At 40.0% G+C, this 27,697-nt stretch overlaps 1 protein-coding gene across 1 annotated transcript in view; it reads left to right on the top strand.

Moving 5' to 3' along the window:
• The window catches only part of ddx10 (DEAD (Asp-Glu-Ala-Asp) box polypeptide 10), a 252,448-nt gene that overhangs the window by 25,773 nt on the left and 198,978 nt on the right, over positions 1–27,697 (top strand). The window contains exons 3-9 of the mRNA XM_072263101.1: positions 23–153; positions 2,125–2,283; positions 9,674–9,794; positions 11,578–11,767; positions 16,099–16,225; positions 19,568–19,730; positions 24,307–24,391. Of these exons, the coding sequence (XP_072119202.1) occupies positions 23–153; positions 2,125–2,283; positions 9,674–9,794; positions 11,578–11,767; positions 16,099–16,225; positions 19,568–19,730; positions 24,307–24,391 (976 nt within the window). The remainder of the gene's footprint in view (positions 1–22; positions 154–2,124; positions 2,284–9,673; positions 9,795–11,577; positions 11,768–16,098; positions 16,226–19,567; positions 19,731–24,306; positions 24,392–27,697) is intronic.

Genomic DNA, 27,697 nt, shown 5'->3' with positions numbered 1-27,697 from the left:
TCTGAAAGCTGTTTTCTTCCAGGCTTGATGGAGGCTGAATTTCGACTGCCAACTGAAATACAGAAGCAGACAATTGGCCTCGCCTTGCAAGGCAAAGATGTACTTGGTGCTGCAAAAACTGGATCTGGAAAGACATTGGCCTTTCTTATTCCCGTAAGTAACTGGGACTTAATGCTTTGTAAAACTGGTTTCTTTAGCATTGGCCCAAGCAAACTTGAGTACTTCTAAAGGAAATGTTTGTTTTGTAATACAATTCTATGTAATTTCTTTTTTTATCTAGCTGTTCTTTTAGTGAAAGGATGCAAATACACATAAGCCATTTCTCTTGTATTTCTTCAAATTTCTAACACCATAATTACAAATGACTGCGATTTGTACTATAAGGGCGAAGCTGCATCTGCATCCCTATTTCAATTATTCCCTAATCTTTTAATATTACGAGGGGTAATTGATAAGTTTGTGGCCTAATGTAGAAGGAGTCAATTTTAGAAAACCTAGCACATTTATTTTTCAACATAGTCCCCTCTTACATTTACACACTTAGTCCAGCAGTTGTGGAGCATATGGATCTTGGACCTCCAGAAAGTGTCCATAGCAGGGGTGATTGATAAGTTCGTGACCTAAGGTAGAAAGATGGGTTATTAACTTCAAACTTTATGCAGAATAGTGTTGGCATGTGACCAAGTGGTTAAGATGTTCGTCTAGTGATTTGAAGGTCGTTAGTTCAAGGCTTGGCTGAGGCAGCGTGTGTGTCCTTGAGCAAGGCACTTAACCACACAGTGCTTTGCAACAATACCAGTGCCAAGATGTATGGGTCCTAGTGCCCTTCCCTTGGACAACACTGGTGTCATGGAGAGGGGAGACTTGCAGCATGGGCAACTGCTGGTCTTCCATACAACCTTGCCCAGGCCTGTGCCCTGGAAACCTTCCAAGGCGCAAATCCATGGTCTTATGAGACTAACGGATGCCTATAAATATGCATAGTCACTCAAAGCTTGGAACTGCATGTGCATTTAGTAAGAGCTGTATAACACATCTCCTTCTACCGTAGGCCACGAACTTATCAATCACCCCTGCTGTGGACACTTTCTGGAGGTCCAAGATCCGTATGCTCCACAACCGCTGGACTAAGTGTGTAAATGTAGGAGGGGACTATGTTGAAAAATAAATGTGCTATGTTTTCTAAAATTGACTCCTTCTACCTTAGGCCACGAACTTGTCACCCCTCATATTTCACTGAAAGCCTTGGTTCTCCTTGGACCTTACCATGAGAATTAATGTTATATTTGTTTAACATGGTAGTAAAGTAATGAATTACAATAAAAACATTTTGGTATTTTATTGTCTTTTTTTGAAAACCTGACTACTATTTTATATTCTGTAAAAACAGCCTTATGGAAGAGGGCAAGTAAGATAGTGTTCACTGGCAAAATATTGTGAGCCAACTCCTTTGAGTTGTATGGTTCCTAGTTGCAGTGTAGTTTGGTAATGAGGTTTTGGAGTTTATTTGCCAAAGCAATGGATTAAATTAGCTACAGCAGGATTTCAGTCAGCTGTAAAGTTTGGTGTAAATGGTAAGTGGGGCTTTTGGATGGTTGTCATTCTTAAATCTGCTGAATAAGTATGTTATTCTAAATTTTATACATTACCATTTAAATATGTTTATATTTGGTTAAATCATACCTGGAGTAATATTTAGTTCCTGGCATAAAAGAAGGAACATACTGGCAGTGAGAATGCAGTATAGATATTATAAAAATGATATTTGGTTGCAGAGTTAAATTTTGAAGGAAAATGAATCAAGTTCAACTTAAGGAATGAAGGGCAGAAGTATTAATCATTGGTCAGCAAGGATTCTGTTGAACAGCAGAACAGGCAGGAAAAACTAAATGGATATTTATTTTATGGAACATAAATTTACATGCAACTTGGTCTTTTTGTGTTAGTTGTGCACCTGAAAATATAAACTTTTCAAAATAGTAATACTGTTGTGAATATAATAAGCAATCACATAAATGCAAATTCAAATTTGACAGCATGATGATAAGTTGGTAGAAAGTGATTTTTTTTGTTTTCTTTTTTGAACAACTGGTCTTCAACAACTTATTTTTTGCTATTCCTTAGGTACTAGAATGTCTTTATCGTCAGCAATGGACTTCAGAAGATGGAATGGGTGCTCTCATTATATCACCCACCAGAGAACTGGCTTATCAGACCTTTGAAGTCCTGCGGAAAGTGGGAAAAAACCATGAATTTTCAGCTGGACTCATAATAGGAGGGAAGGTGGGCATTAGGAAAAATCACTAAATGCTTCATAAGTTGTGATGCAAAGTTGTTCTAAGAAACATTTTTGTTTTAAGTATTGGGGGAACATACAATATATTGTAGGTGTCTGCCATAAATATGTCAGACAATTAGCAATATTACAAGTTTTCCCTGCTATCCGAAGGTAGAGCGTAAGCCGGAATGTCATAAAATGAATAAACAATTACCATTTATTAATATGGGAAAAATTTTTGAGCGTTCCCAGACCCAAAAAAAACCTACAAAATCATGCCAAATAACAGATAAAACCTAAAATAACAGTAACATATAGTAAAAGCAGGAACGATATGATAAACACACAGCCTATATAAAGTAGAAATACTTTTCTGCAGCATGGTCTAGCGCAGCGAAAATCTCACGGCAGCACTCTCGGCAGAAACATGGCACAAGAGCTCTCGGCAGAAACTCTCTCTCCAGTAACCTTTAAGCTATGAAGCTGCCAAATCATACCAAATAACACGTAAAAATACACAGCCTATATAAAGTAGAAATAATGTATGTACAGTGTAGTTTCACTTACCAGAATCGGGAGGACTCCAATAAATTGCAGTTTCGTCACAGTTAAACACTTATACGGATAACTACCTTCTGTAATTATTTTCTTCAGTTCTGTTGGGAACTTTTCGGCAGCTTCAGTATCAGCCAAAGCACTCGCTCCGGTAAACGTTTAAATATGAAGCTGCCCTCGCTTCAGAAACCGATCAAACCACCCATGACTACATTTAAATTCCACTTTCGCAACACTTTCATCACCATCGGCCAGTGCTTTCTGTTTCAGCTTATTAAAAAGACTGACTGATTTCTCCTTAAGTATAAGAAAACTTAACGCAACACCACACTTTGTACACCCATCAATCCACTCAAGCAATAGACTTTCCATTTTATCCATTATCGGATGCCGACTAAGAGAGACCACTTTGCTACGAGCAGAACCAACAGTAATGTCGGCAGCTTTCAAAATTCTTTCTCTCTGCGTATAAATAGCGCGAATGGTGGACGCAGGCAAGTTCAACGTGCGGACAATGTCCTTACTTCGTTCACCACAATCGAAACGCTTAATTATGTCTAGTTTTACGCTAAGTGTAACACCCTTACGAGCTCTTTTAAGCTTTTCTGATACCTTGGAACTCATCTTGCTAACGGATGCACAAAATAAATCGAGATAAAGCACGTGTTTAAGCAATGCTGGCTAGAATGCAGTTCCGGGGGAAGAGCTTGGCTGTTCGGGCGTGCACTGCCTTTTTTCGTGACAGTGAAAACACCTTCTGTTAGTGAAAACAGGTAACTAATGTAGGTCTTTCGTAACAGCGAGGTGTCGTAAAGTGAACGTTCGGAAAAAGGGGGCCACCTGTACCTGCAAATTTCAATGTCCAGCTTCTCTTTGTTATTGCTCCCAATGCTAAATTGTCTTAATTAGTGATTTTTTTTGGGAGTATTTTCCATTGCTTTATGTTAATTAAGTGAGCTTGGAAAGATTGAAACAGATAAAGAAAAACTGTCTTAAAGCTGGCAGTTTTGGATGTTATTCTGCACTTTGCTGTCAAAATATTATTTATGTTGTGGCTCTCCCTGTTATTTATGTGTAAATGGTACATCAGCTTTCTGTTTCCAAGCACTTAAATGTCCAAATTAACTTATGATCTTGTTGCGTTGCAAAGAAGATGAATGACTTCCATAACATATTCTTGCACTTTGCTTTCAAGGTATCCTTCATGCTATTCCCCTTAAATTTCTTACAAAAATGTCTACTGCATACCAACTTTAGTAGTTTCCTTTTGACCTATGTTCTTGGTTAAAGAACACTACCATTTTAAAACGTTCACTTTGGTTTGGAAATCCTTCATGGTCTTGCCCTATGCTATATTCCTTTAGCCTTATAACCTTATGAGATAAGTGCATCCAATTCAGACCTTTGAACATCTCTGATTTTAGTTGATTCACTTTTTGTAGTTGTGCCTTCAGCTGTCATGGTTGTGTGTGGTGGAATATCCTACCTAAACTTCTCTAATCGCTTGCCTTTATTCCTTGAAGATGCTTTTTGAAATCTACCTCCATTCAAAAAATTGACCTGAATATCCTGTTCTATAATTGGTGTCAGTTTTTTGTCTGGTGATACCGATATGTTTTACCATGTTAATTATGCTATACAAGTGGAAATGTTTGCTACAGAAAATTTAGTCATTTTAATTCCAAATATTTTATTGATAATTACCTGTCAATCTTTTGACAACGACTGTTAAATTCTATAGTTGCAATGTTTCATTCCTTCAAATGTTTATTGGTTTTGGAGGGTTTATACATAGCTGGATATAAAAATTCCCAACTCCTATCTGTCCCATTTTTTTTCTCACTGTCTACTGATTATCCATTTTCATGATCATCAGCATACCCCACAGAAGGTTTAACGCCTATACATATAAGGACAAGTTCATCCATGGAATTGTTTGCTATATATTCTTTTGAGAGCTGTGCTGCCTGTAGTATCTACCTCAAGGCACTGGAAATCTGACACCAGTGGTCTTGTGCAAGTCATTCTTTAACTCCAAGGGATGCATTTGTCGACCTACCTCTCTACCAGAGGTCTTTAGGTTCAGATCCAGGGAAAAATTGTCAAGCACAGTTTGCTTAAAACTACATACTGTTTATTAGCAAGCTTGTGTTGCTCAGTTGATGAAATAGAGTCCCCGCTCGCACAGCCTGGGGAAAATCTGCAAATCAAGCGAGCAGCAGGGTACTGTCTGGGCTGCTGTTTTACATAAGTTATCACATACATACTTTGATAAGGGTACACAGAGCAATTTTCTCATGCAACAAACACTTCTTTGTTCATACATTATTCTCACAGCATGACTTGTCAAACTGCCAATAAATCAGTTAGGTTTTAGCCCTTTTAATTCTTCATGTAATCCCTTACATAGTCTGAGTTGGGATAGTCAGCATAGCTTTGAGAAGGTAGGTCATGCCTTATGAGTCTGATTGAATTCTTTGAGCAAATGACAAAACAAATTGATGAAGGTAGAGTGGTGGATTTGTTTTATATGGATTTTACTATGTTGCTTGACAAGGTTCCCCATGGTTGGCTGATTCAGAAAGTCAGGAGGCATGAGATCCAAGGACTTGGCTGTGTAGGTTTAGCATTGGCTTGCTGACAGAAGTCAGAGGCTGGTAGTAAATGAGGCATATTCTGCTCGGAGTTTGGTGACTAGTGATGTTCTTCAGGGGTTTGTTCTTGTACCCCTACTGTTTGTGATTTGTATAAATGACAGATGAAGAAGTATAATGGTGGGTTAGTAAGTTTGTAGACGACACAAAGATTGGTGGTGTTGTGGTCAGTGTAGAAAATGTTGTAGGTTATAATGGGACATTGTTATAATGGGTGCAGAGCTGGGCTGAGAGGTGGCAGATTGAATTCAAAGTATGTAGTGATATGCTTTGGAAGGTCAAACTTGAAGGCAGAGTACAAGGTTAATGCAAGTATTCTTAGCTGTGTGGAGGAATCTTCAATCATGGATCCCTCAAAGCTGCTGTGTAAGTTGATAGGGTGGTTAAGAAGGCCTGTGGTGTGTTGGCCTTTATTAGTTGGGTGTTTGAGTTCAAGAATTGTGAGGAATATTGCAGCTCTGTAAACACACTTTAGACCACTCTTGAAGTATTGTGTTCAGTCCTGGTTACTTCATTATAGGTAGGATGTGGAAGCTTTAGGGAGGGTGCAGAGGATGCTACCTGGATTAGAGAGCATGTCTTATGATGAAAGGTTGAGTAAAGTAGGGCTTTTCTCTTTGGAGCAATTGTGCATGAGACGTGACCTAATAGAGGTGTGCAAGTTGGTAAGAGGATTGGGTAGAGTGGACAGCTAGCGTCTTTTTCCCAGGGTCGAAATGGCTAATAAAAGAGGACATTATTTTAAGGAGATTGGAGGAAAGTATGGGGGGTGGTGGGAAATGTCAGAGGTAAGTTGTTTACACAGAGTGGTGGATGTGTGGAGCCTGCTCCTGGGGGAGGGGGGGTGGTAGAGTGGGATATAAGAGACACCTATGTAGTTGGGCACATGGGTGAAAGAAAAATAGATGGCTCTGAGGGACGGAAGAATTAGCTTGATCTTAGACTAGTTTAAAAGGTCGGCACAACATCGTGAGTCAAAGGGCCTGTACTGAGCTGTACTGTTCTATGGTCTGTGGATTGTTAAAGAAGTAGCAAGCAAATTTATTCCAATTGAAACAAGCTCAAAATTGTATTAAAAACATAAATATAATGCATAATTAGAGTTCAGAAATACTTAGCTCCAAAAAAAATTTATGTCTGAGATTGTGCAGTGTATACCTTTAAACAACTTCATATACTACTAAAACTCTCATGCTCTGTCTGTTTGTTTGTGACCTCCAATTAGCGCAAAAGATGCATTACAGCGGCACTTGGCTAAATCGAATTAAATGCGCTAACTTACAGAATGCAGGCAAAGTTCAAGGTTTCCTATTCGTATAAAATTACTCCTTCGCAAAAATCAACAGGCTCGCATTTACCTGAGAGCCGGTTCGCCATCATGGGAATCGGAACGTAACAGCCCGACGCATGCACACGGCTACCCTCAGCAGCGACACCTAACGGAGCAAAAGGACAGGGCAGTTCTATTTTGAGGGGTCACAACCTGCTAATCACCATCAGCATGTGCAGGATTGGGACAGATCAAACTGAGACCCATCAATAAGAGATAATTACATCTTATTGTAATGACGCACTTGGAGACACCCATAGAACCCTTTGCTGCAGTCAAAGGACAGCGGCGACTATATCACGTCCATTTAGGAGAGCGCCAACCACATCATCAAGAATAATTAGCATCCTTTGGTGTTACTGCTTCGTTTCTTCTATGCAGCATTAGGGTTAAAGAAAAAAGGTCAGCCTAATTATGCCACATGGAAAGGGAAGGGGGACATTATGGTCAAGAGATGACGCCAAATGTCTTTGGGAAGTGGCAAGGAGAGGGAAAGAACAAGAATCGGATGAGGCCAAAGCTACACGACTCCTGGATCAAAGAGTCAGGACAAAAAAAGAAGAGAGAAGAGGAGGAGAGGCATGCACGACTCCAGGATCAGAGACAAAGAACAAACAGCAGAAGAGATGAAGAGACGGGGGATGAGAGGACTGCACGTCTCCAGAATGACAATGAGAGGCACAAGGGTGGCAGATAAACGAGAAATGATGCCATCAAAAGTGTCCTTGGTTAAATGAGGAGGAGCTATATTTGCTTTGCTACGTGTCGTTCTTCTTTAATAAACTGAGGTTTTCTACTTCAGTTTCCAAAGCAAAGCGATACCAATAGCATCCAGGAAAATTTAATGTTCATTCTGGTCACATCAGACTGCACTACCCTTCTCTCAAAGGGTGTCTCAATGGGTCATCCCATTGTCTAGTTTCTCCTAAATTTTGTTTCTACGGCTATCCTGCTGAACACTTTCTGTGTCTGTCTGTGTAAAAGAATCCAGTATAAACAGTCTGTACACTTCTTTCCTATACCTTGTATCTATATTCTGACACTCAAACCATTCTTCAGAATGGCAAAATGATATGTGGGTTGTGGGCCTTTCTGGTAACATATTCTTACTGAAAAGCAATGTGATACAAATCAGTATTTTAAATATGAACTAAACTGATAGTAAAACTGGTATGGTCACAGTATGGCTTATCAGCACCTTCTATCGCGAAGAAAGGAATAAGCAATAAATGTTGGCCTTGCTAATGATGTATGCATGCTTTAAAATAAAATTTCTTCACAGTAGCAGAGTAGTCACCTCCCTTTTTCCTTTGATTCCTGAATTTTCACGACAGCCAGAACTGTGCCTAGTACTGCACACTTGGCCATATCCATGTGTAATCCCAAAGAAGATGATTATCACCTCCCAGGGAATTATGTTCCATTCTTCTGCTGTACATTCCAAGATCCAATTAGCTTTCTTTGTTCCTGACTATCTCAATCTGACAAAGCAAGATGTCTCTTCTACTTTGTGTCCTGCAACCTGGTGGGACTTAATTTAAAATGCCCCAATTACTTTTCTTGGCTAGTTTTGGTATCTTGCATTTGTCACTGTGTTAATAATAAGTTTCCACTCAGTGTAACCGATTATTTCCCAGGTGGCCCTTGCATCTTTTTCTCATGATTAATATGTCTGTCATTAATTTGGCTGCTATTTCTGGTTTTGCTAACTACTTTAAAAGTCCTGTCAACTGTTTGCTTCTCGTGTTACCTTTCTTTCCTTTACCCTTCATGGCCAGCAAGTGACTAACATAGGAGAAAATTTCAGGTGGTCATCATATACCATCTTATGATTTATTTGACCTATGTGTTGGTATCTTTGAATTGTAATAATAATGTATGTGTAATATTGATGTATGTTAGTTTACTGATACCTATAATATTGTCTGATTGGGAAAAGTCTTAATGGAAAAGTTAATTAAGCAATATGTTAGTCCTGTATATGCTTATATGTTTACAAGAGGAGAGGAGAAGATGGTGGCACGACGCAGCTCGCAGCGGCCTCTCCGGTGGTGATATCTGTTATTTGTCAAGTAGGGTGCCGTGCACAATCCTGATTTGATGGAGATGGACGTGAGAGCACAGAGGAACATCTGGTGAAACTTCTGAAATGCCTGCTTCGCTGCTGCTGCTACTGTGTGGTCCGAAATCTCCAGAGGGGAAGGCCCCGCGTCCTCGGCTTTGCTTGTTGCTCGGTGGCTGGGGCGGGGTCGAAGCGCTCGGCAGAGGATGGTGCTCTATGCCTGGTGTTGAAGGGCTGGTTGGAGGCTCGAAGTTTTCGGATGGACTCAGAGTCCGCTGCGGTCGGGTGCTTCCATTGGTGCTGCATCGGCAAGTTTGCGGCACTTGGAGGTTCATGGCAGGGACAGTTTCTCCCTTCTACCGTCTGCGTGAGATGATGAGGCTATTGGGACTTTGAGACTTTTTTTTACCGTGCCCATGGTCTGCTCTTTATCAAATTACGGTATTGCTTTGCACTGTTGTAACTATATGTTATAATTATGTGGGTTTGTCAGTTTTAGTCTTGGTTTGTCCTGTGTTTCTTGTGATATCATTCTGGAGGAACATTGTATCATTTTTTAATGCATGCATTTCTAAATGACAATAAATGAGGACTGAGTGTCCTCATAATCTAATCTAATCTTTCTTGCAACACACATCAAAGTTGCTGGTGAACGCAGCAGGCCAGGCAGCATCTCTAGGAAGCGGTGCAGTCGACGTTTCAGGCCGAGACCCTTCGTCAGGACTTTCTTGCCCTGTTTCTATTGTAGTAGTCAATTTAATGTAATCTTTAATACATATAATTACTTGCAATAGGATTTGGAAGGAGAATCGGCGAGGATCCATCAAACTAATATTGTCATCTGTACACCTGGCCGTCTCCTGCAACATATGGATGAGACATCATATTTCCATGCTTCTGACCTTCAGATGCTTGGTAAGTTTGTCTGGGACAATACATCCAGTTTGTGGTGGTGGGAAAAGTACTGTCTTCAAACATAATTGATACTGATTACTTTCAGATATAAATGTTATTAAAATATCTCTATATAGAGCGATGGGTCCTTGTCATTCAAAAGAATTGGAGTTTACAAAATGTCTCCATTTTCCTTCCTTGTCTCCCTATCCTGCCAGTCTTGGTTTTGAAGTTTTTACTGTTGGCTGCTCTAGACTATTAAATAGTGAAGCAATGAGCAGCGTGTTTTATAGAGTGCTAGGTGGTGCATATGATCTGCACTTAATGTTGTAGGAGAGATTGGAATCCAATTGTTTGTGATCTTGTGATGCAGTGTATTGGTGCTTCAGTGCACCTCTAATTCACCACTGAGTTAAACATCTCTAATGCACCACTGGATTAATTAGCTGGTCATGGTAGAGCAAATGTGTTGAGCTGAAGTATTCAGATTTTCCTGTCCTAGTTGTTACAAGTAAGTGTTTTATGCTCCTCTATTAATTTCTGTAGTCACTTTGCTGCACATTTTCTGATTACTATATAGTACATTTCTGAAAGGTATGCAACAATGATTAGTGTTAATTTGTTTGAATCCTTTTCTGTTAAGAAGTGCCTAGCCTTTCTTCCATTGCAATGTGTTATATATTATTTTTCTTTTGAGAATTGGTCTCCTTGTCTTCATTGAAGTTACCAGAATGATTAAGGTGAAGAAAGGAGCCTGACATGCCACAACTCATTGGTGGATTCTTTCAAGATTTTTCTGGAGTAAACCCTGACTTGGGCAACAGGAAACAGACTGAAGTTTATAAAAGTTGACTTGAATATGCAGAAAGTGGAGAAGGACTTTCTGCATGTTTGTGTACTTTTGTTTTTATAAGCTAGGGCATATGCAAAAGCAAAGGTAGATTCAAATTGAGTTTGCCTGTGTAATGAGATTAATTACTGTAAATGAATGGTATATTTTTAATAGCTGATGTGAAAAGAGGTTGAAGTAGTGTCTGAATATTAGTACCTGGGAAACAAAAAGGATAATACTGTGGTTGTCTGCGTGTCCCACTCTGTTTTGTCACTATGACATTATTCTCATGTGCTGGACAAATGTGGGTTGAGAAAAGTTTAGTGTACAAAGATAGTGTGCCTTGGAGAGCTGGATGTTGAGGTAGGGACTGAAGCAGATGTCCCTTTGTGAATTGTAATGTGTAAGAATATTGGTATTTTTAATGAGTGACTCCAATTGAGTTAAAAATAAACAAGTGACCTGCATGTTGGGTAATTTATAATTAGTTTTGTATGCTTCTCAATGCTTGTTATGTGGTAAAAGATGCCTTGTAAATAGGTAATAGAATAACTTGTAGCTTACCAGGGAGAGAAGAGCTGAGATAATTCACGGGCAGATCATAGCCCGTTTTAAAGGGTGGAAAACTTTTGGTGTTGCTTGGAAGTCAGGTTTATGAATACATACCTTGTTCTTTGGGCACAATGTATTGGAAAAGTAACATTGCTACACAGGGGCAGTGTGATAATTTCTAGGACTGAAAGAGGATAATGTTGGGGATAATAGAAAATATTGAGATTGTTTTGAAGCTCTCGTGTGATTCGTATCAGACCCTACATTGTACAAAATTGGAAGAGAATGTATCGATATTTATAATGGCCAGTCTGAATTACTATTATTATAATGGGTAGGTTTCAGCAGTAGACTGTATTCTTATTGTGACTAAATGTATATAATCCTTGCCTTTGTTGAGATGTATTTTTTCTCTTTTAGTATTGGATGAAGCTGATAGAATTTTGGATATGGGATTTTCTGAAACGATGAATGCCATTGTTGAAAATTTGCCCAAGAAACGACAGACGTTGCTTTTCTCAGCAACTCAGACGAAGTCTGTGAAGGATTTGGCACGATTGAGTCTGAAAGACCCAGAATATGTTTGGGTGCATGAAAAAGCTAAATTCAGGTAGGTGTTCATTTGGATGGATATAATAAGTTTGTAAGTTACAACAGATTCTCAAACTTTTGTTTCCTTTAGGTTAGGCATTAAATTCTGGCTTTGTCAGTGAATTCCTTGTTTCAATGGACCACTTTTAAGTACTAAATGTTCTTTGGCTATTGACATCTTTCATAATTGGCTGTTTCTTTAACATCTGGCTGGTTTTCTTTCCAAGTTCCAAATTTAATTAAAAAAAATATCATGAAGCTACAATATAAAGATACTGTTTACCCTCTTTGGACTGCTTCGTGAGTTTTCAAGATTTTAATTTATTTTTATTCCTTTCATTTGCTCTGTTTTTGCATGCATATTCGTTTGCCTATGGATTTGGTGGTGATTGCAGTTTGCATATGGTTTCTTCCATTTAAAATTGAATAAAGAATAGTGGATTACACTGCCTTAGTAACATGAAGAATGGATAATCTACATTTCTTAAATGGTGAAACAAAATTGCAAATTCCATGAAAAATAAATAAGGGAAGCATATATACGTCTCAAAACAATATCAACACTATTTGATTATTTTATAATTCCTAGTAGGTACTGTAATTATTCAAAGACGAGCAATCTTAGATCAGTGGGTGTTAGTGTTTTCTAACGATTTCACCATTACAATGTAGGATTGGACTGGAGTTATTTTAATTTCTTATTGTTGAAAGTTCATTACCTACAAACTTGCATTATTTTATCTACTGAACTCAGTGACCATTAAAATAGTTGTCAGTTAATTGGAAGACCCCAGTGTTTTTGCAGCATTCCTCTTCGGAATGAGTATTCTTCTTTTCTTACATTTACCTATTCCCTTCTACTTCCCATTCTCATTACAAACATGGAATAACTTTTTAATACTGTGCTCCCCTAGACATTATCATGAAACCATCTAATGTGGCTGCCTTCTCGCAGGTTGGGACAAAGATGTTGAGAAAACTAATTGTCATTGTCAAATTTCAGTCTTAATGGAGAAAGTGATGAACCTGCAGATTTTAGATTTAATACTTGTTCAATTTGCTAAATTTGGAAACAGTGTACATAAGCATTGCTGAGCTTTGCAGGTACTTGCCAATTTTTTGTTTGTTAGGTTTCATACAAGCTGTACGACGTGTACTTTTGGATGAGGGAACTGAATGCACAATCTGTGATGACAGAACAGCGGCATCAGTTTCCAAATGAGACAAAATTGTAATTTGGCATTGTATGAGATGTGTTTTTTTATATATAGCAATACAGTGTTGCGTAAAATCTTGTTTAGTGAGTGGGGACAAAAGACCTTAAGATATAAGACTGAGAATTATGCCATTTGGCCCATCGAGTCTGCTCCACTCACTAATGATACGTAGGTTAACTATTTATTTACAGGACAAGGCAAACACTGAATATTCAGTAAGGCCTTTAAGCTGTACTCAATTACAAGTACTTATCTAAACTGAGTGTCTGAATTGGAAGGATAAACACACTAAATGTACGTACAGTGGCAAATACCTAAAGTGTGTGCCTGGACCCTCTATACTACGTCACACCTCCATATTTTACCATTTCCATGGCACACTTGACTACCTGCTTCACGATGACCCAGAGAGCAAAGGAGGTCACATAGTTACAACGTGAGGTATTTAAACTACCGGTGCTGTGATGTCATCAGTTAAATGGCAGGTAGTGGGATGGGCTGCAATGCATGGGGGAATGGCTTTCGATGAACGGGCAAGCTAGACACTTAATGCAACAAACATTTACTCATTAACTCAACAAAGCATCTATTTCTAGAGAGTTGTATAAATTCCTAAGTTTATATTTCTTTGGTTCCATTTATCTGGTTAAAGCCGTCAACTCAGAGTAATGTTGGGCAGTCAACTTTAATGAATTTCATTCAGGCTTGATCATACTGTTAATGATGCTACTTTTAACTAGTTGTTCTCCATTTAATCAGCAGCCATGTATTTCAGTTTTATAGCACAATATGTATATTTACAATGGACAATTTCTGTCATTATCTGAAAGTATTTCATAACTATGGTAAAACTGCAAAATCTTTGAATTTTTATGGTATGAGAAATCTATTTTTCCCAACGAGTCCATCCTAATGTAAAGCAATCTATTTAGACTCATTCTTCAAGAACGTTCCTTGAAAATATTGTATTCTCAAGTACTTATCCAGCTCCCCTTTTTAAAACGCTGAAAGAAGCTGCAGAATCTTGCTCCATCTTGGGCACTAGCCTACAAAGTACCCAGGACATCTTCAGGGAGCAGTGTCTCAGAAAGGCAGCATCCATTATTAAGGACTTCCAGCACCCAGGGCATGCCCTTTTCTCACTGTTGCCATCAGGTAGGAGGTACAGAAGCCTGAAGGCACACACTCAGTGATTCAGGAACAGCTTCTTCCTCTCTGCCATCTGATTCCTAAATGGACATTGAATCTTCGGACACTACCTCACTTTTTTTCATACACAGTATTTCTGTTTTTGCACTTTCTAAAATCTATTCAATATGTCTAATTGATTTACTTTATTATTATTATTATTATGTTTTGTTTTATTTTATTATTATTATTTTTTTCTCTCTGCTAGATTCTGTATTGCACTGAACTGCTGCTGCTAAGTTAACAAATTTCATGTCACATGCCAGTGATAATAAACCTGATTCTGAATAATTGTATTTTCACCTTTGCAGACAGTGACACCTAGACCTTAATCATTGAATGCGAGAAATAATAGATTCTTTTTCCCTAGCAATACACACAATCTGGAGGAGCTCGATAAGTCAGGTAGGATCTATGGAGGGGAATAAGGCTCCTAGGATTTTGGTCTGAAATATTCACTGTTCATACTGTGACGGGGTCCTAAATTACCCCTATGAACTGTGCTGTTGAAGAGAGAGAGAGGTATTTAACACCGACATCTTGTTGTGGAGAGAGAGAGACACGGAGACGGAAAGACGGACGGACAGACGGAGACTAACTTTGGGATTTCTGCTAAGTTGGAGAGAGAGGGCACCGAGCAGCTCGTAAGTCGCTATGGTGACTGAGGGTGGTGTTATTTGATGGACAATCGATGTTATAGTTTCTCTGGAGTGTGTTTATACTTCCCAAGAACATGGCATGCTAGTGCATTCTTACACAGACAGAGATGGGAGGAGTTATTTGAATGACAGTTGGTACTCAGTATGGTGAGATAAATAGGAGGTCAGATGATAGACCTGAGGCACATGTTTTTTGGACACTGAATGAGCTTTGTTGTGCCCACAGAAAAAGTGGGGTTTTGGAGGATCAATCAGGTGAATCGATCAGTAGCTCTTGCAGTGAGAAAAGGTAGTGACCGGTGGGGAGTCGCCCATGTGTCCACCCTTGCCTGGCTTGATGATTCCACCATAGAAAAATGGTCCCCTTTGTTGAAGTCACAGTGGGTGACTTCTAAAGGATTTCGGAGGACAACGAGAAGAGTGGCGTCAGCTCACCTGAAGACTCAAATCTCTCCCCCCCCCCCCCCACCTCCATCACTACTCAACTCAATACCATGAACTGAACTGAACTTTACTCATCATCGTAAGACTGTATCTATTTACCCCTAGACTTGAAGAAGCTTGGTTTTCCTATATATTCCACACTTATATATAATCATTGCTAACCTGTTTGATTTATCTGCATTTATATCATTGTATTGTGTAGTTACTAATAAATATTATTAGTTAATAGCAATACTGGACTCCAAAGTGTTTTCCATTTCTGCTGGTTCTTTAACCTGTCACGGGGTACGTGACAATACCCCTTCATAGATGCTGCCTGACTTGCTGAGTTCCTGCAGCTTTTTGTGTTTGTCGCTCAAGATCTCCAGTATCTGCAGAATCTCTCTTGTGTTTATTCTTTTTCCTTGCATTCTTTTTACCCACAGTTCACCTCATAACTTTTGCCCATTACTTTGAAACAATGTCATCTGGTACTTTAACCATCCTGTGATGAAAAAAGTTTATCAGTAGTCACTCTGTTTGAACCTGTCATAATCTTTGAACACCTTTTATTAAATTAACGTCCAACAATCCGTACCTCAAGAAGAAGAGTCTAGATTTATAACTGGAATCTTTCAATCCTAAAACCTTTTACAGTCCTAAACTATTCCAAACCTCGCTCTTTGTGTTTAACAGAAATCCCTACCTCTAACATTCCCCACCTGTACTTTCCTCCAATTACTTCACAATTATGCCTCTCCTATATTATATACCTGTAAACTCCACTTTGTTCCTGCTTTCCACGTATGTTTATTTATAACGTGATCTTCTGCATGAATGTTGACGCGAGTTTTGTGTTGCAGCACCCCTGGAACACTCGAACAGAACTACGTGGTTTGTGAGCTGCACCAAAAAGTAAACATGTTGTATTCATTTGTGAAGAATCATCTAAACAAGAAGACAATTGTCTTTTTTTCAACCTGCAAACAAGTATGTATTTCCATTTCCATTTTGTGTCTTTATTGTTTCCTTGCTTAAACTTATTTCTATATTTTTGGGAATACATTGAAAGATAACTTCATTGCAATAAACACACACAAATGCTGGAGGAACTCAGTAAGCCAGGCAGCATCTATGGAAAAGGGTTCAGTCGATGTTTCAGGCGGAGTTTCATTACTGGAGAGAAAAAAAGATGTCAGAGTAAGAAAGTGGGGGAGGAGAGGAAGTAACACAAGGTGATAGGTGAAACCAGGAGGGGTGAAGTAAAGAGCTGGGAATTTGATTGGTGAAAGAGACACAGGGCTGGAGAAGGGAGAGTCTGATAGGAGAAGATTGAAGGAAGAAAGAAAAGGGGGTGGAGCACCAGAGGGAAGTGATGGGCAGGTAAAGAGGTAAGGTGAGAAAGGAAAATGGGAATGGGGAAATTGGGGAGCGGGGAGGGGGGTGGGGTAGGGTGGCATTACTGGAAGTTTGAGAGATCAATGTTCATGGCATCAGGTTGGAGGCTACCCAGATGATGCTCCTCGGTCTGAGTGTGGCCTCATTGTGACAGTAGAGGCCATGGACTGACATGTTGGAATGGAAAGTAAAATTAAAATTATAAACCCACTGATTCTTATAGCTGCCTGGATTATACCTCTTTCCACCCTGTTGTTTTAAAAAAAAAAAGGCCATCCCCTTTTCTGAATTCCTCCATCTCCGTCGCATCTGCTCTGAGGATGAGGCTTCTCACTGAAAAACTGGGGCTTCCCTTCCTCCGTCAATACTGCACTCAACTGCATCCCTTCCATTTTGCCCATGTCTGCCCTCTCCCCATCCTCCTGCCACCCCACCACAGTAGGGTTCCTCTTGTCCTCACCTACCACCCCACCAGCCTCTGGGCCCAGCACATAATTTTCCATAACTTCTGCCATCTTCAGCGGGATCCCACTACTAAGTACATCTTTCCCTCCACCCCCCCCCCCCCCCGCTTTACACAGGGACCACTCACTACACACCTCCCTTGTCCATTTGTCCTTCCATACTCATTTCCCTCTTGGCACTTTTCCTTTCAAGTGGAAGAAGTACTACACCTCCCCCTACGTCTTCTCCCTCACAACCATTCAGGGCCCCAAACAGTCCTTTCAGGTGAAGCGATACTTGATCTGTGAGTCTGTTGGGATCATTTACTGTATCCCATGCTCCCAGTGTGGCCACCTGTATGTCGGTGAGACCCGATGCAGATTGGGAGACTGCTTCGCCGAGCACCTACACTTCATCCACCACAACTGTGCTTCATCCACCAGAACAAGCAGGATCTCCCAGTGGCCACCCATTTTAATTCCACTTCCCATTCCGACATGTCTATCCATGGCCTCCTCTGCTGTTGCGATGAGGTCACAGTCAGCTTGGAGGAGTAACACCTTGTGTTCCATCTGGGTAGCCTCCAACCTGATGGCATGAACAGCAATTTCTTGAACTTCTGATAATAACCCCCCCACCCCCCCTGCCACACACACACACTTCATCATTTCCTATTTTCATTTCCCTCTCTCACCTTATCTCCTTGCCTGTCTATTGCCTCCCTCTGGTGCTTCTCTCCCTTTTCTTTCTTCCATGGCCTTCTGTCCTCTCCTATCAGATTCCCTCCTCTCCAGCCCCATATCTCTTTCCAGCTCTTTACTTCGCCCCTCCAAGTTTCACCTATAACCATCTGGATCTTCCTCCCTTCCCCAACGATTCATTTTTTTTTCCAGCTCTTCTCCCCCCCCCCACCCCCCCACTGTTTCCGGTCTTTTTCAAGACCTATGAAGGGTCTCAGCCTGAAACATCAACTGTACTCTTTTCCATTGATGCTGCCTGGCCTGCTGAGTTCTTGCAGCATTTTGTATGTGTTACTTGGATTTCCAGCATCTGCAGATTTTTCTCTTGTTTGTGATTTCATTTAAATAAACTATTTGATTGACATTTCCAGACATGAGCCCCAGGTGAACATAAACATTACTGAGCTCTCTGCCATAATGTGTTTTTAGATATGGGCTCTCGGGCTTGCAACTTGGAGAGAAACCTCATCTTGTATTGTTCTGAGCTGTCACCCATTCACAGGACAAAGTTAGTTGTAGTCTTGATCTGAAGGAAAGCTAACAGTTGGAAGACAGAAATGCTTGCACATCTAATCCTTCGATCCTTGTTATCAGCAAAGGAAAAGATGAAAGTTTGATTAAAAGCGAAGTGTTGACTATTACACTTAAGTGCATTTTCAGTTTACTGAATTTTGGACTGAGAGCAAATGAAAGAAAATGTTCTGAATGTGATACAATAGAAAGAAATATTTGTTCTTTTTCCGTGTAAGCATCAAAGTTGCCCTCGCATCTTTTGAAGGATTAAGGATTATGGTTTGTTATATAGTCTTTTGGGTAAACTGCAACCTGCTTTATCTTGTAAATGGGTGACAGCTCAGAACAATACAGGATTAGGTTTCTCTACAAGTTGCAAGCCTGAGAGTCCATATCTAAAAACACAGAGCTTACTTGGCTTCATATCTGGCAATGTCATACAAACAGTTTATTGTAATGAAGTGTCTTTGAAGACTTGTCTACAATGTAGATCTTTAAGAAAATGTTGCAAGTTCAAGTTTAGTGTCAGTCAACCATTCAGATATATTCAGCTAAAAAAAACAATTCCTCTTGGACCAAGGTGTAAAACACAGTACATTTATCACAAGCAACACTTAAAAATAATATTAAAACAATAACAACAAATAGAGAATTAAAAACTCTATAGATGTATAAATTGACAAAGTGCATATATGACATAATTAAATATACACCAGTATAATGCTACTGGTGCTGTCATAAATAATGTGTACTGGGTACACATAATGTGTAAATAATGTGTACTGGGAAATCTCACAGCATGCTATCTAGCCTAACAGACCTTGTTCTTTATACTGTGGTACCTTCCGTCTGACTGTAGAATGTTGACGAGTTTGTGGGATGGATGGGAGGGTCTTTGATAATACTGAGAGCCCTGAGAATGCACCACTTCTGGTATATCTCCTGGATTGAAGAGAACACTATGAGTTTACCCATATAATGGTTGAATGTTAGTGGCAAACAAGATTTGCCATAATATATTGTTTGACTAGCATCGTGAATTAAAAGTGGGATTGGGAGGGGAAATAAACAATTTTTGAAATGGAAGTTTGAAAAACGTGTTTTACAATTTCAATCCAAACACCTGAGGTGAGTATTTTCAGCATTTATTGGTTTTATTCCAACAAAAAAACAATTAGATTAACTTTTAAAACTTTTTAAGAATTGTAACCTTCACATTGATGTTACTCTACATTAGGTCCAGTATTTATTCCGGGCATTTTGCCGTCTGCGTCCTGGATTACCAGTCCTAGCACTTCATGGCAAACAACAACAGATGAAACGAGTTGAGGTCTATAATGATTTCTGCCGGAAAAAGGCTGCTGTCCTGTTTGCAACGGATATTGCTGCTCGAGGACTTGGTATGTAGTCTACAGGATGAAGAATGTAGGCAAATGATAAGGGCAATTCGAACTTTATTTTTATCTATTGACCTGAATAACTTTTGAGGAATTTTTTATTGTATGTATTTAATCAGCATCAGGTGTAATATCAGAGGCATATGACATGAAATTTGTTTTGCAGTAGCAGTACATTGCAATATGTAAAAATATTATAAATTACATTAAGAAATATATATTTAAATTAAATATGACAAAAGGAGAGGGGAAAAAGTAGTAAGGTAGTGTACATGGGTTCATTGTCCGTACAGAAATCTGGCAGAGGGAAGGCTCTTTCAGGCTTCAGGCTCCTATATCACTGTGTCTTCAGGCTCCTATATCACTGCCTTGATGGTAGCAATGAGAAGAGGACATGTCCTGCGTGATGGGAGTCCTTTATGATGGATACCACCTGTTTGAGGCATCACCTTTTGAAGATGTCCTCGATGCTTTGGAGGCTAGTGCCCAATTTGTCAGTCTTCCTGACTTTTGAGTGCAAGGTTCTTGGTACGACACTACCCAACAACTGGTCTATCTTTGTTCTGTACGTCTCCTTATCATCTGAAATTCTGCCATAATTGTGTTGTAGGCACTTTTGTAGATGGCATTTGATCTTTGCCTAGCCACACAGTCATGGGTGGAGAGAGAGTAGAGTAGTGGGCTAAACACACACCCTTGAGGTGCAGCAGTGTTGATTGACATTGAGGAGGAGATGTTATTTCTGATTTGCACTGACTGTGGTCTCCTGATTAGGAAGTCAAGGATTCAGTTGCAGGGGTTCAGATTTTGGAGTTTGTTCAGTCATACTGAGGGTATGATGGTGTTGAATGCTGAACTGTAATCAATAAACAGCAGGCTGATGCAGGTATTGCTATTGTCCAGGTGAATCAAGACCAAGTGGAGAGCCAGTGAAATTGCATCTGCTGTAGGCCTATTACGGCGATAGAGGCAGTGGGATCAAGTCCTTAGGCAGGAGTTGACTCTGGCCGTAACCAACTTCTCAAAGCACTTCATCACAGTAGTGGACCTGAGTGATACTTGATGGTTAACGCAGGTTTTCATTGTCCTACCAGGTACACCATCAGGGCCTGACATCTTGCGAGTGTTCATGCTCTTGAAAGATGTCCTGACATTGGCCCCAAGACAGAGGTCACAGAGTCACCAGATGCTGCAGGGATTTGCACAAGTGTAGATTTATTCTCCCTTTCAAAGTGTGCAGGGAGCTCATCTGGAAGTGAGGCATTACAGCCATTCCTGATGTTATTCTTCACTTTGTAGGAAGTAATAGTCTGCAATGCTTGCCAGAGCTGACGTGCATCAGAATTGTTTTTTTTTTGCTCTTAAAATAGCCTTCCATAAGTCATATCTGGACTTCTTGTATAGTTCTGGATCACTGGTCTGGAATGCCACAGATCTAGCTCTCAGCGGGCTATCAGGCTCCTGGTTCATCCACAGCTTATAGTTTGGGTATGTCCGGTCTATTCTCAAAGTCAAACACTAATCCACATGGGTCTTGGTGAAATCAGTGACAACCGTGGCATATTTATTCAGATTTGAAGATAAATCCCTGAATATTCTCCAGTCCACTGATTCAAAGCAGTCCTGTAACCTCTCGTCCACCTTTCTTGACCATACTTTCATGGTCCAGAGTGTGAGCGTGGGATGGCATGGCAAGCATTCTTTCTGGTGGTGTAACAGTGGTCAAGTGTGTTGGTCCCTCTGGTTCCACAGGTGATATGTTGGTGGTACTTGTTCAGAAATTTCTACAAGCTGACCTGGTTGAAATCCCCCCGCAGTGATCGGTGGTGCTGTTTTGTAACTGCTGATCACAGTGCTCAACTCCTCCAGTGCCTGCCTGACATTGGCCAGGAGTGGATTGCACACCACTACTAGGATGACAGTGGAAAACTCCCTCGGCAGATAAAATGGACGTAACTTGACCACTAGATGTTCCAGGTCAGGTGAGCAGGACTGAGACTCAGCTATCCTGTCTTTGTGGTGGATGGTAAAGCCTTTGGCTTGCAATGCAGCATCCAAAATGATAGGGGGTGAGCAATATTTCCATGAAGCAAAGTACAAAGCAGTCCCTGATGTCCCTCTGGTACCGCAATTTTGTCTGAGGTCTTCAGTTTTATTTCTGAGAGACTGTACATTTGTTAGCAGGCTAGTAGGAGGTGGGAGGTAAGAGCTCAGTGTTCCAAGCTTGCTTGCAGACCAGCATTCTTTCCTCATTCCCCTCTTCTTAAAGGCAAGCTGCACTCTCAAGTTGCACTCGCAACTTGAGTCTGCAGTCCAGGATCGGCGTTTTTTGAGGATTAATAAGATTTTTAAATGTCTTAAAACGATGTTGCTTATTGGTACCCATGGCTGTGACTGTCGATTTTAGCTGAGTCCTTGAATGTTGTCCAGTCCACTGACTTGAAGCAATCCTGTAGCTGCTCTTCTGCCTCCCGTGACCCTCTCTTTGATGTCCTAATCTCTGGAGTCTTGCTTTTTAGCCTCTGCCTGTGTGCAGATGGGAGAAGGACAGCCAAGTGATCAGATTTTCCAAAAAGCGGTCTGGGTATGGAAAGGTAGGCATTCCTCATCGTAGTATAGCAGTGGTCTAGTGTGTTGGGACCTCTGATTCTACAGGTTATAAGCTGATTGTAATTGTGCAGGGCTTTCTTCAAACCGGCCTGATTGAACTATAGTCAGGATCACAGAGGAGAACCCTTGGTAAGTAGAATGGTCAGTATTTGATTGTTAGGTGTTCAAAGTCGAGGGAAAAGAAGCATGTCAAAACCGCCACATCAGAGCACCACAAAGTTTATCATGAGAATTTCGTCTGGGTTAATTTGAAGTAGCCAACTAAGTTGTTAATCATATATTGGGACACGAAAAGAAACTGAAGCACGTGGAGGAAACAGACATGGTTATGGAGAGAACTTGTGAACTCTGTACAGAAGGCACCCTACATTGTGATTAACTCAGGTCCCTGGAGCTGTGACACTGTGGCACTAACTGTTGTATCACTTGGCTGTCCTGTTGTGTTCACCTGCATCTTCCTTTCTCATCTCATTTATACTAAACTCTTGGTAGCCTGGAGAGGCTTCATAGTTTGGTTAAAGATCCTTCTACTTCCTGATCTGCGATTCACAGCGAGGAAATCCTCTGTAACAGTGACTCTGCAAACATGGTGAATAGGATAATGTCAGAATATCTGTGAGATTAAAACTGGTAATATGTTGAGTATCTTTACCACCAATAATAGTAGAAATTTGTTATATTCTGGCTTAGTATCTTCCTAAATTTGACGTTGAAGACAGGATCAACCCTTGTTCAATAATGAGTGCAGAAGAGCTTGTTAAGAACAGTGCCAGTCATACCTGAGAATTTATTTATTTAACGATATACCAGAGTTGGCTCTTCCGGTCCTTCAAACCATGCCACCCCAGCAACCCCTGACAAGCCCAATTAACCCTAACCTAAACATGGGACGATTTGTAATGATCAGTTAACCTACCTGGTATGTCTTTGGACTGTGGGAGGAAAGCAGAGGTCCCAGAGACAACCCACGCATTCCACAGGAAGGACGTACAGAGACTCCTTACAGAGAGGCACTGGAATTGGACCCCGGAAGTCTCTGAGCCTTAATAACATTGTGCTAACTGCTATGCTACCTTTTCAAAGTAGAGGAGCTCAAATGATGAGACACAATGCAGAACTGCTTATATGCTTAGCAACAAAAATAGTATATGATGAGCAGAGCTAAGTGATCTTGCAGTCAGCTAGTCAGATCATAGCTCAGGAGTCTGTTTCATTTAGTCGTGAACGATCATGGACAATTAAACAGCTAATGGACAAAAGAGGTTGCAAGAATGTCACTATTCTCAATTTGGTAGGGTTCAGCATCTGCGTGCTTAAATAAAAAGACTGAAGTATTCGTATCCGCATTCAAACAGAAATGCCAAATAGATTATCCATATTTGCTGCTTTTATAGAAACCAATCACAAAGAAACCTGTTTCTGGCCATTTTAATTCACTGCATGTGATATTCAGTGCCCACAAACCTTTCTCGATGCAGCCAAGGTTTTGAGACCAGACAGGATGCCACCTATCGTATTGAGAATTTGCAGAACAAAACTGCCTGCTCCTCTAATTAACCAGTTGCATTGTAGCATTAATCCAGCAGTGTGGGGAAATTACCCATGTATGTCTGTTCAGACAACATAAGGCATGAAATGATAAGTGGCAAGTAGTATTCACATCACAGTAGTTCAGGCAATGACCATCTTCAACAAGGATGAAGTCAAAGTGTCAAAATAATATAAAAGGACAGTAGGAGATCATGCTAGATATTTGACAGGATACATGTGGAGATACTTTCATCTATGGGAGAATCTTGAACAAGAAGACATAGTTGCATGATTAGAGGCTTGTCATTTAAAACTGAAGTGAATAGGAACTTGTCACAGAGGGAGATGATATCTAGAGTTCTCAAGTTCATGTGCAGAATATACAGCTTTTTATTATACTATTGAAGTGTCTAATTAAAAGAATTTTTTTTTAACCCAGATTTCCCTGCTGTGAACTGGGTTCTTCAATTGGATTGTCCAGAGGATGCTAATACTTACATTCATAGAGCTGGGAGGACAGCCAGGTATTGTGAAATGAATCCATGCTTATCTAACTGTATTCCTGTTCTCTTGATGAATTTTATTATAGATATCATTTGAGTGCTTATAATGAATATTAAGTGGCAATTTATAGATTAAAATGTAACTTAACTTTTAAAGAGTCATACATTTTCTTTACCTAGCTTGATAAATTAATTTCTTTTGGTTATTTTCTTTTATGTTACAAATTGTTATGAATATTGCAATGGTTTTCTTGGTCTCTGTTTAATGCTACTACCTGTGTTCTGGAAGAGGCAAAAAGAGTGTGAGTGGATTCAAAAATGTACTGCTGAATATTTCCTGACTGAACTGGAAAAATATGTTAACTTTCACACTTAAAATATTTTTTAAAATTTCATATTTAAAATGTTAAACTGTCCACCATTTAGTCAGGCATTACTTGCTCTATATGTGGTATATCCTGGGGGGTTCCCAGATTGACCTCAGAACCCATCGAATTGGAGTGGAGACAAATTCTCCTTGGTTCCTCAGGGACCACCTGAGAAGAAAAGAATGTCTGATAGAGATAAGAGACTGCATATGCTGGAATCTGGACCAAAAAGCAATGCTGGACAAATTCACGCAGCATCTATGGAGGGAAATAGACAGTCAACATTCTGGATTGAGACCCTTCGTCTGGACTGCAAGATGGAGGAAAGATAACCAATATAAAGAGAAGGGGGTGGGGGGAAAGAGTAAGAGCTGGGAGGCGATGGGTGGATCCAGGTGAAGAGGGATGATTGGCGGATGGAGGAGGGAAGAGTGGATATCATGGCAGAGGCTGGAGACAGTAGTGGAGACATCAAAAGGCTATTGCTGATGAAGTCTGAAAGGAAAGGAAAGTGGAGCAAGGAGCCAAGTAAAGGAGATGAGGTGGGAAGGAATGTCTTTCAACCTTCACACCAAATTTATATCTGTCATACATTGAAATACATTCCTTCAAAAAGGGCAATACAATATTTCAATCACCTGATAAAGGTAGGCACCAATTGTAGGGAGCATGAAAGTATGAATTTTAGTGCTAAACTGATGGATGTTTCTTTGGAACTTTTTTGTAATGGGTGTTGGAATATTTAGTAGTATGTCAGCAAGTCAATACTTAATTGGTAATACACCAGTTTCCATTGCTTATGTTGGAAATTAATTTGTTTTGGCAGGAGCATTTTAAAGAATTTATTGTACAATAAATTATGTAAGATTTCATGTCTATTTACTCGAACACCACAATCTGCTTCATGAAAATATTTATTGTAATGGATTTTTGTGATTACATTTAAGATTAACTGTAGGACTTTGCAATTTGCAGTGACTACTCTTCAAAGAGGGGAAAATTTGGTTATCTTTAATTTGTACATTTCTGAGAATCTGAGCACTGTTGGTAAGATGAACTGCTCAAACTTGTGAAGGTGGTGGTGTGAAGCTGTCTTAAATGGCCAGAGTCCTCCTGTTGGGTGTGGAGTTCCAGGATTTAGATCCTGTGATGACATGGAAATGGTGATCCATTTTCAAGTTGGGATGTTGTGAAACTTCGAAGGGAACCTGTAACTGTTCCTCTTAAAGTTCTCATTTTAGTAGTCGGAGAAAGGTCATTTCTTTTTTTTAAATTTTTAAAAAATATTTTTATTAAATTTTCAAAATGAATACATGGAAGATAATATCTATCCTCCCCCCCCTCCCCTTAACCCTCAATATAAATTGATAACCATGATCCTATAGGATTTTTTTCACTGGATTAAATTTCTTCCTTCTCTTCAAAAGTTCATAACTTATGTCAGGGTAGAAAAAAATTTTGTTCCCTTGAATCATCAATGGCCCTTTTCTATTCTTGGCAGCTTGGGCAGCTGCCTGTAGAATCCTTTCCTTGTCTTGAAATCTTAAGAATTTTATTAAAATTGCTCGTGGATATTGGTCATCTTGTGGTTTTGGTCTTAGAGCTCTATGTGCCCGCTCAATTTCAATCGATCGGCCCTCCTCTTTCATTTGCAAAACTTCCGGGTTCCATCTTTGAAAAAATTTTATTGGATTTTTTCCCTCCATACCTTCTTTAAGACCAACAATTTTAATATTATTACGTCTACTAAAATTTTCCAACCTGTCCATTTTCTCCAAGAGTCGATTTCTTTCCGTGTTCCAGACAAGCAGATCATTTTCTGTTTTTTCCACTCTATCATTAATATGCTCCATTTTTCTTTCCATCTTCTGAAGCTTCTTATCCATTTTATCCTGTCTTTTCATAGCTTTATTATAGCACATCTTCATGTCTGTAAGCTCTGCTCTTACTTTTCTTAGTTCAGCCATTAATTGCAATAAAGCCTCTCTTATGTCTCCGTCATCTCCTTTACTTCCAATCTCTTCCAGTTCTTCCTCCTCTTCTTCATCTGTATTCTCTGTGGTATCTGATTCTGACTCTGAGTCACTTTCAGTTGCAGTGGCTGTCAGTTCTTGTAGTTTGAGTTGTGTCGATTTGCGCATGCGTTCTTCTTTGCGCATGCGCATTTCCGGCCTCATCTTCTGAGAGACCGCTACCGCCGCCATTGCTTCCTGTTCTACGCCGGAGATAGAATGCATCTCCTCCGAAGGAGATCCAACCTGAGTCCGAGGCTCCATCGCTGCAGTAGGCCCTTTTTTCTTCCCATCTCGCGGCGGCTTCGCAACAACAGACTTCTTCTGTTGCGGTTTAGGAGGCATATCGTAAAGTAGTCTTGCAAAGTTTATAAATAGTTTTCGGAAAGTATTTGTTTTGTTTAAACGGTACTTTGCTAATTTTTTACGGGAGAGCTGGATTTACACGTCTCAATCCCACATCACGTGATGCCCCCCCCCCCCCCCCCCCCCCCGAGAACGGTCATTTCTGACAGTATCAGAAATCATTGGTGAGTGTGGACTGGGACAGCCTGTTTTCTGGGAAAGGTATACTTGGAAAGTGGGAGGCCTTAAAAAAAATGTAATTTCAGAAGTACAGGGCTAGTATGTGCCTGTCAGAATAAAAGGTAAAGATAACAGGTGTGGGGGAACCTTGGTTATTAAGAGATGCTGAGGCCCTGGTTAAGAAAAGTAGGAGGTGCACAGCAAGTGTAGCCAAATAGGAACATATGAGCTGCTTATGGAGTACAAGAAATGCAAGAGAACACTTAAGAAAGAAATCAGGAGGGCTGAAAGAAAGTATGAGGTTACTCTGGCAGACATGGTGAAGGAGAATCCTAAGGGCTTCTACAGATATGTTAAGAGCAAAAGGATAGCAAGGGACAAAATTGGTCCTCTGGAAGACCAGAATGATAATCTATGCATGG

Source organism: Mobula birostris, chromosome 7 (assembly GCF_030028105.1).
Source record: "Mobula birostris isolate sMobBir1 chromosome 7, sMobBir1.hap1, whole genome shotgun sequence".
Lineage (NCBI taxonomy): Eukaryota > Metazoa > Chordata > Chondrichthyes > Myliobatiformes > Myliobatidae > Mobula > Mobula birostris.
This window is presented reverse-complemented; position numbering and strand designations above follow the sequence as displayed.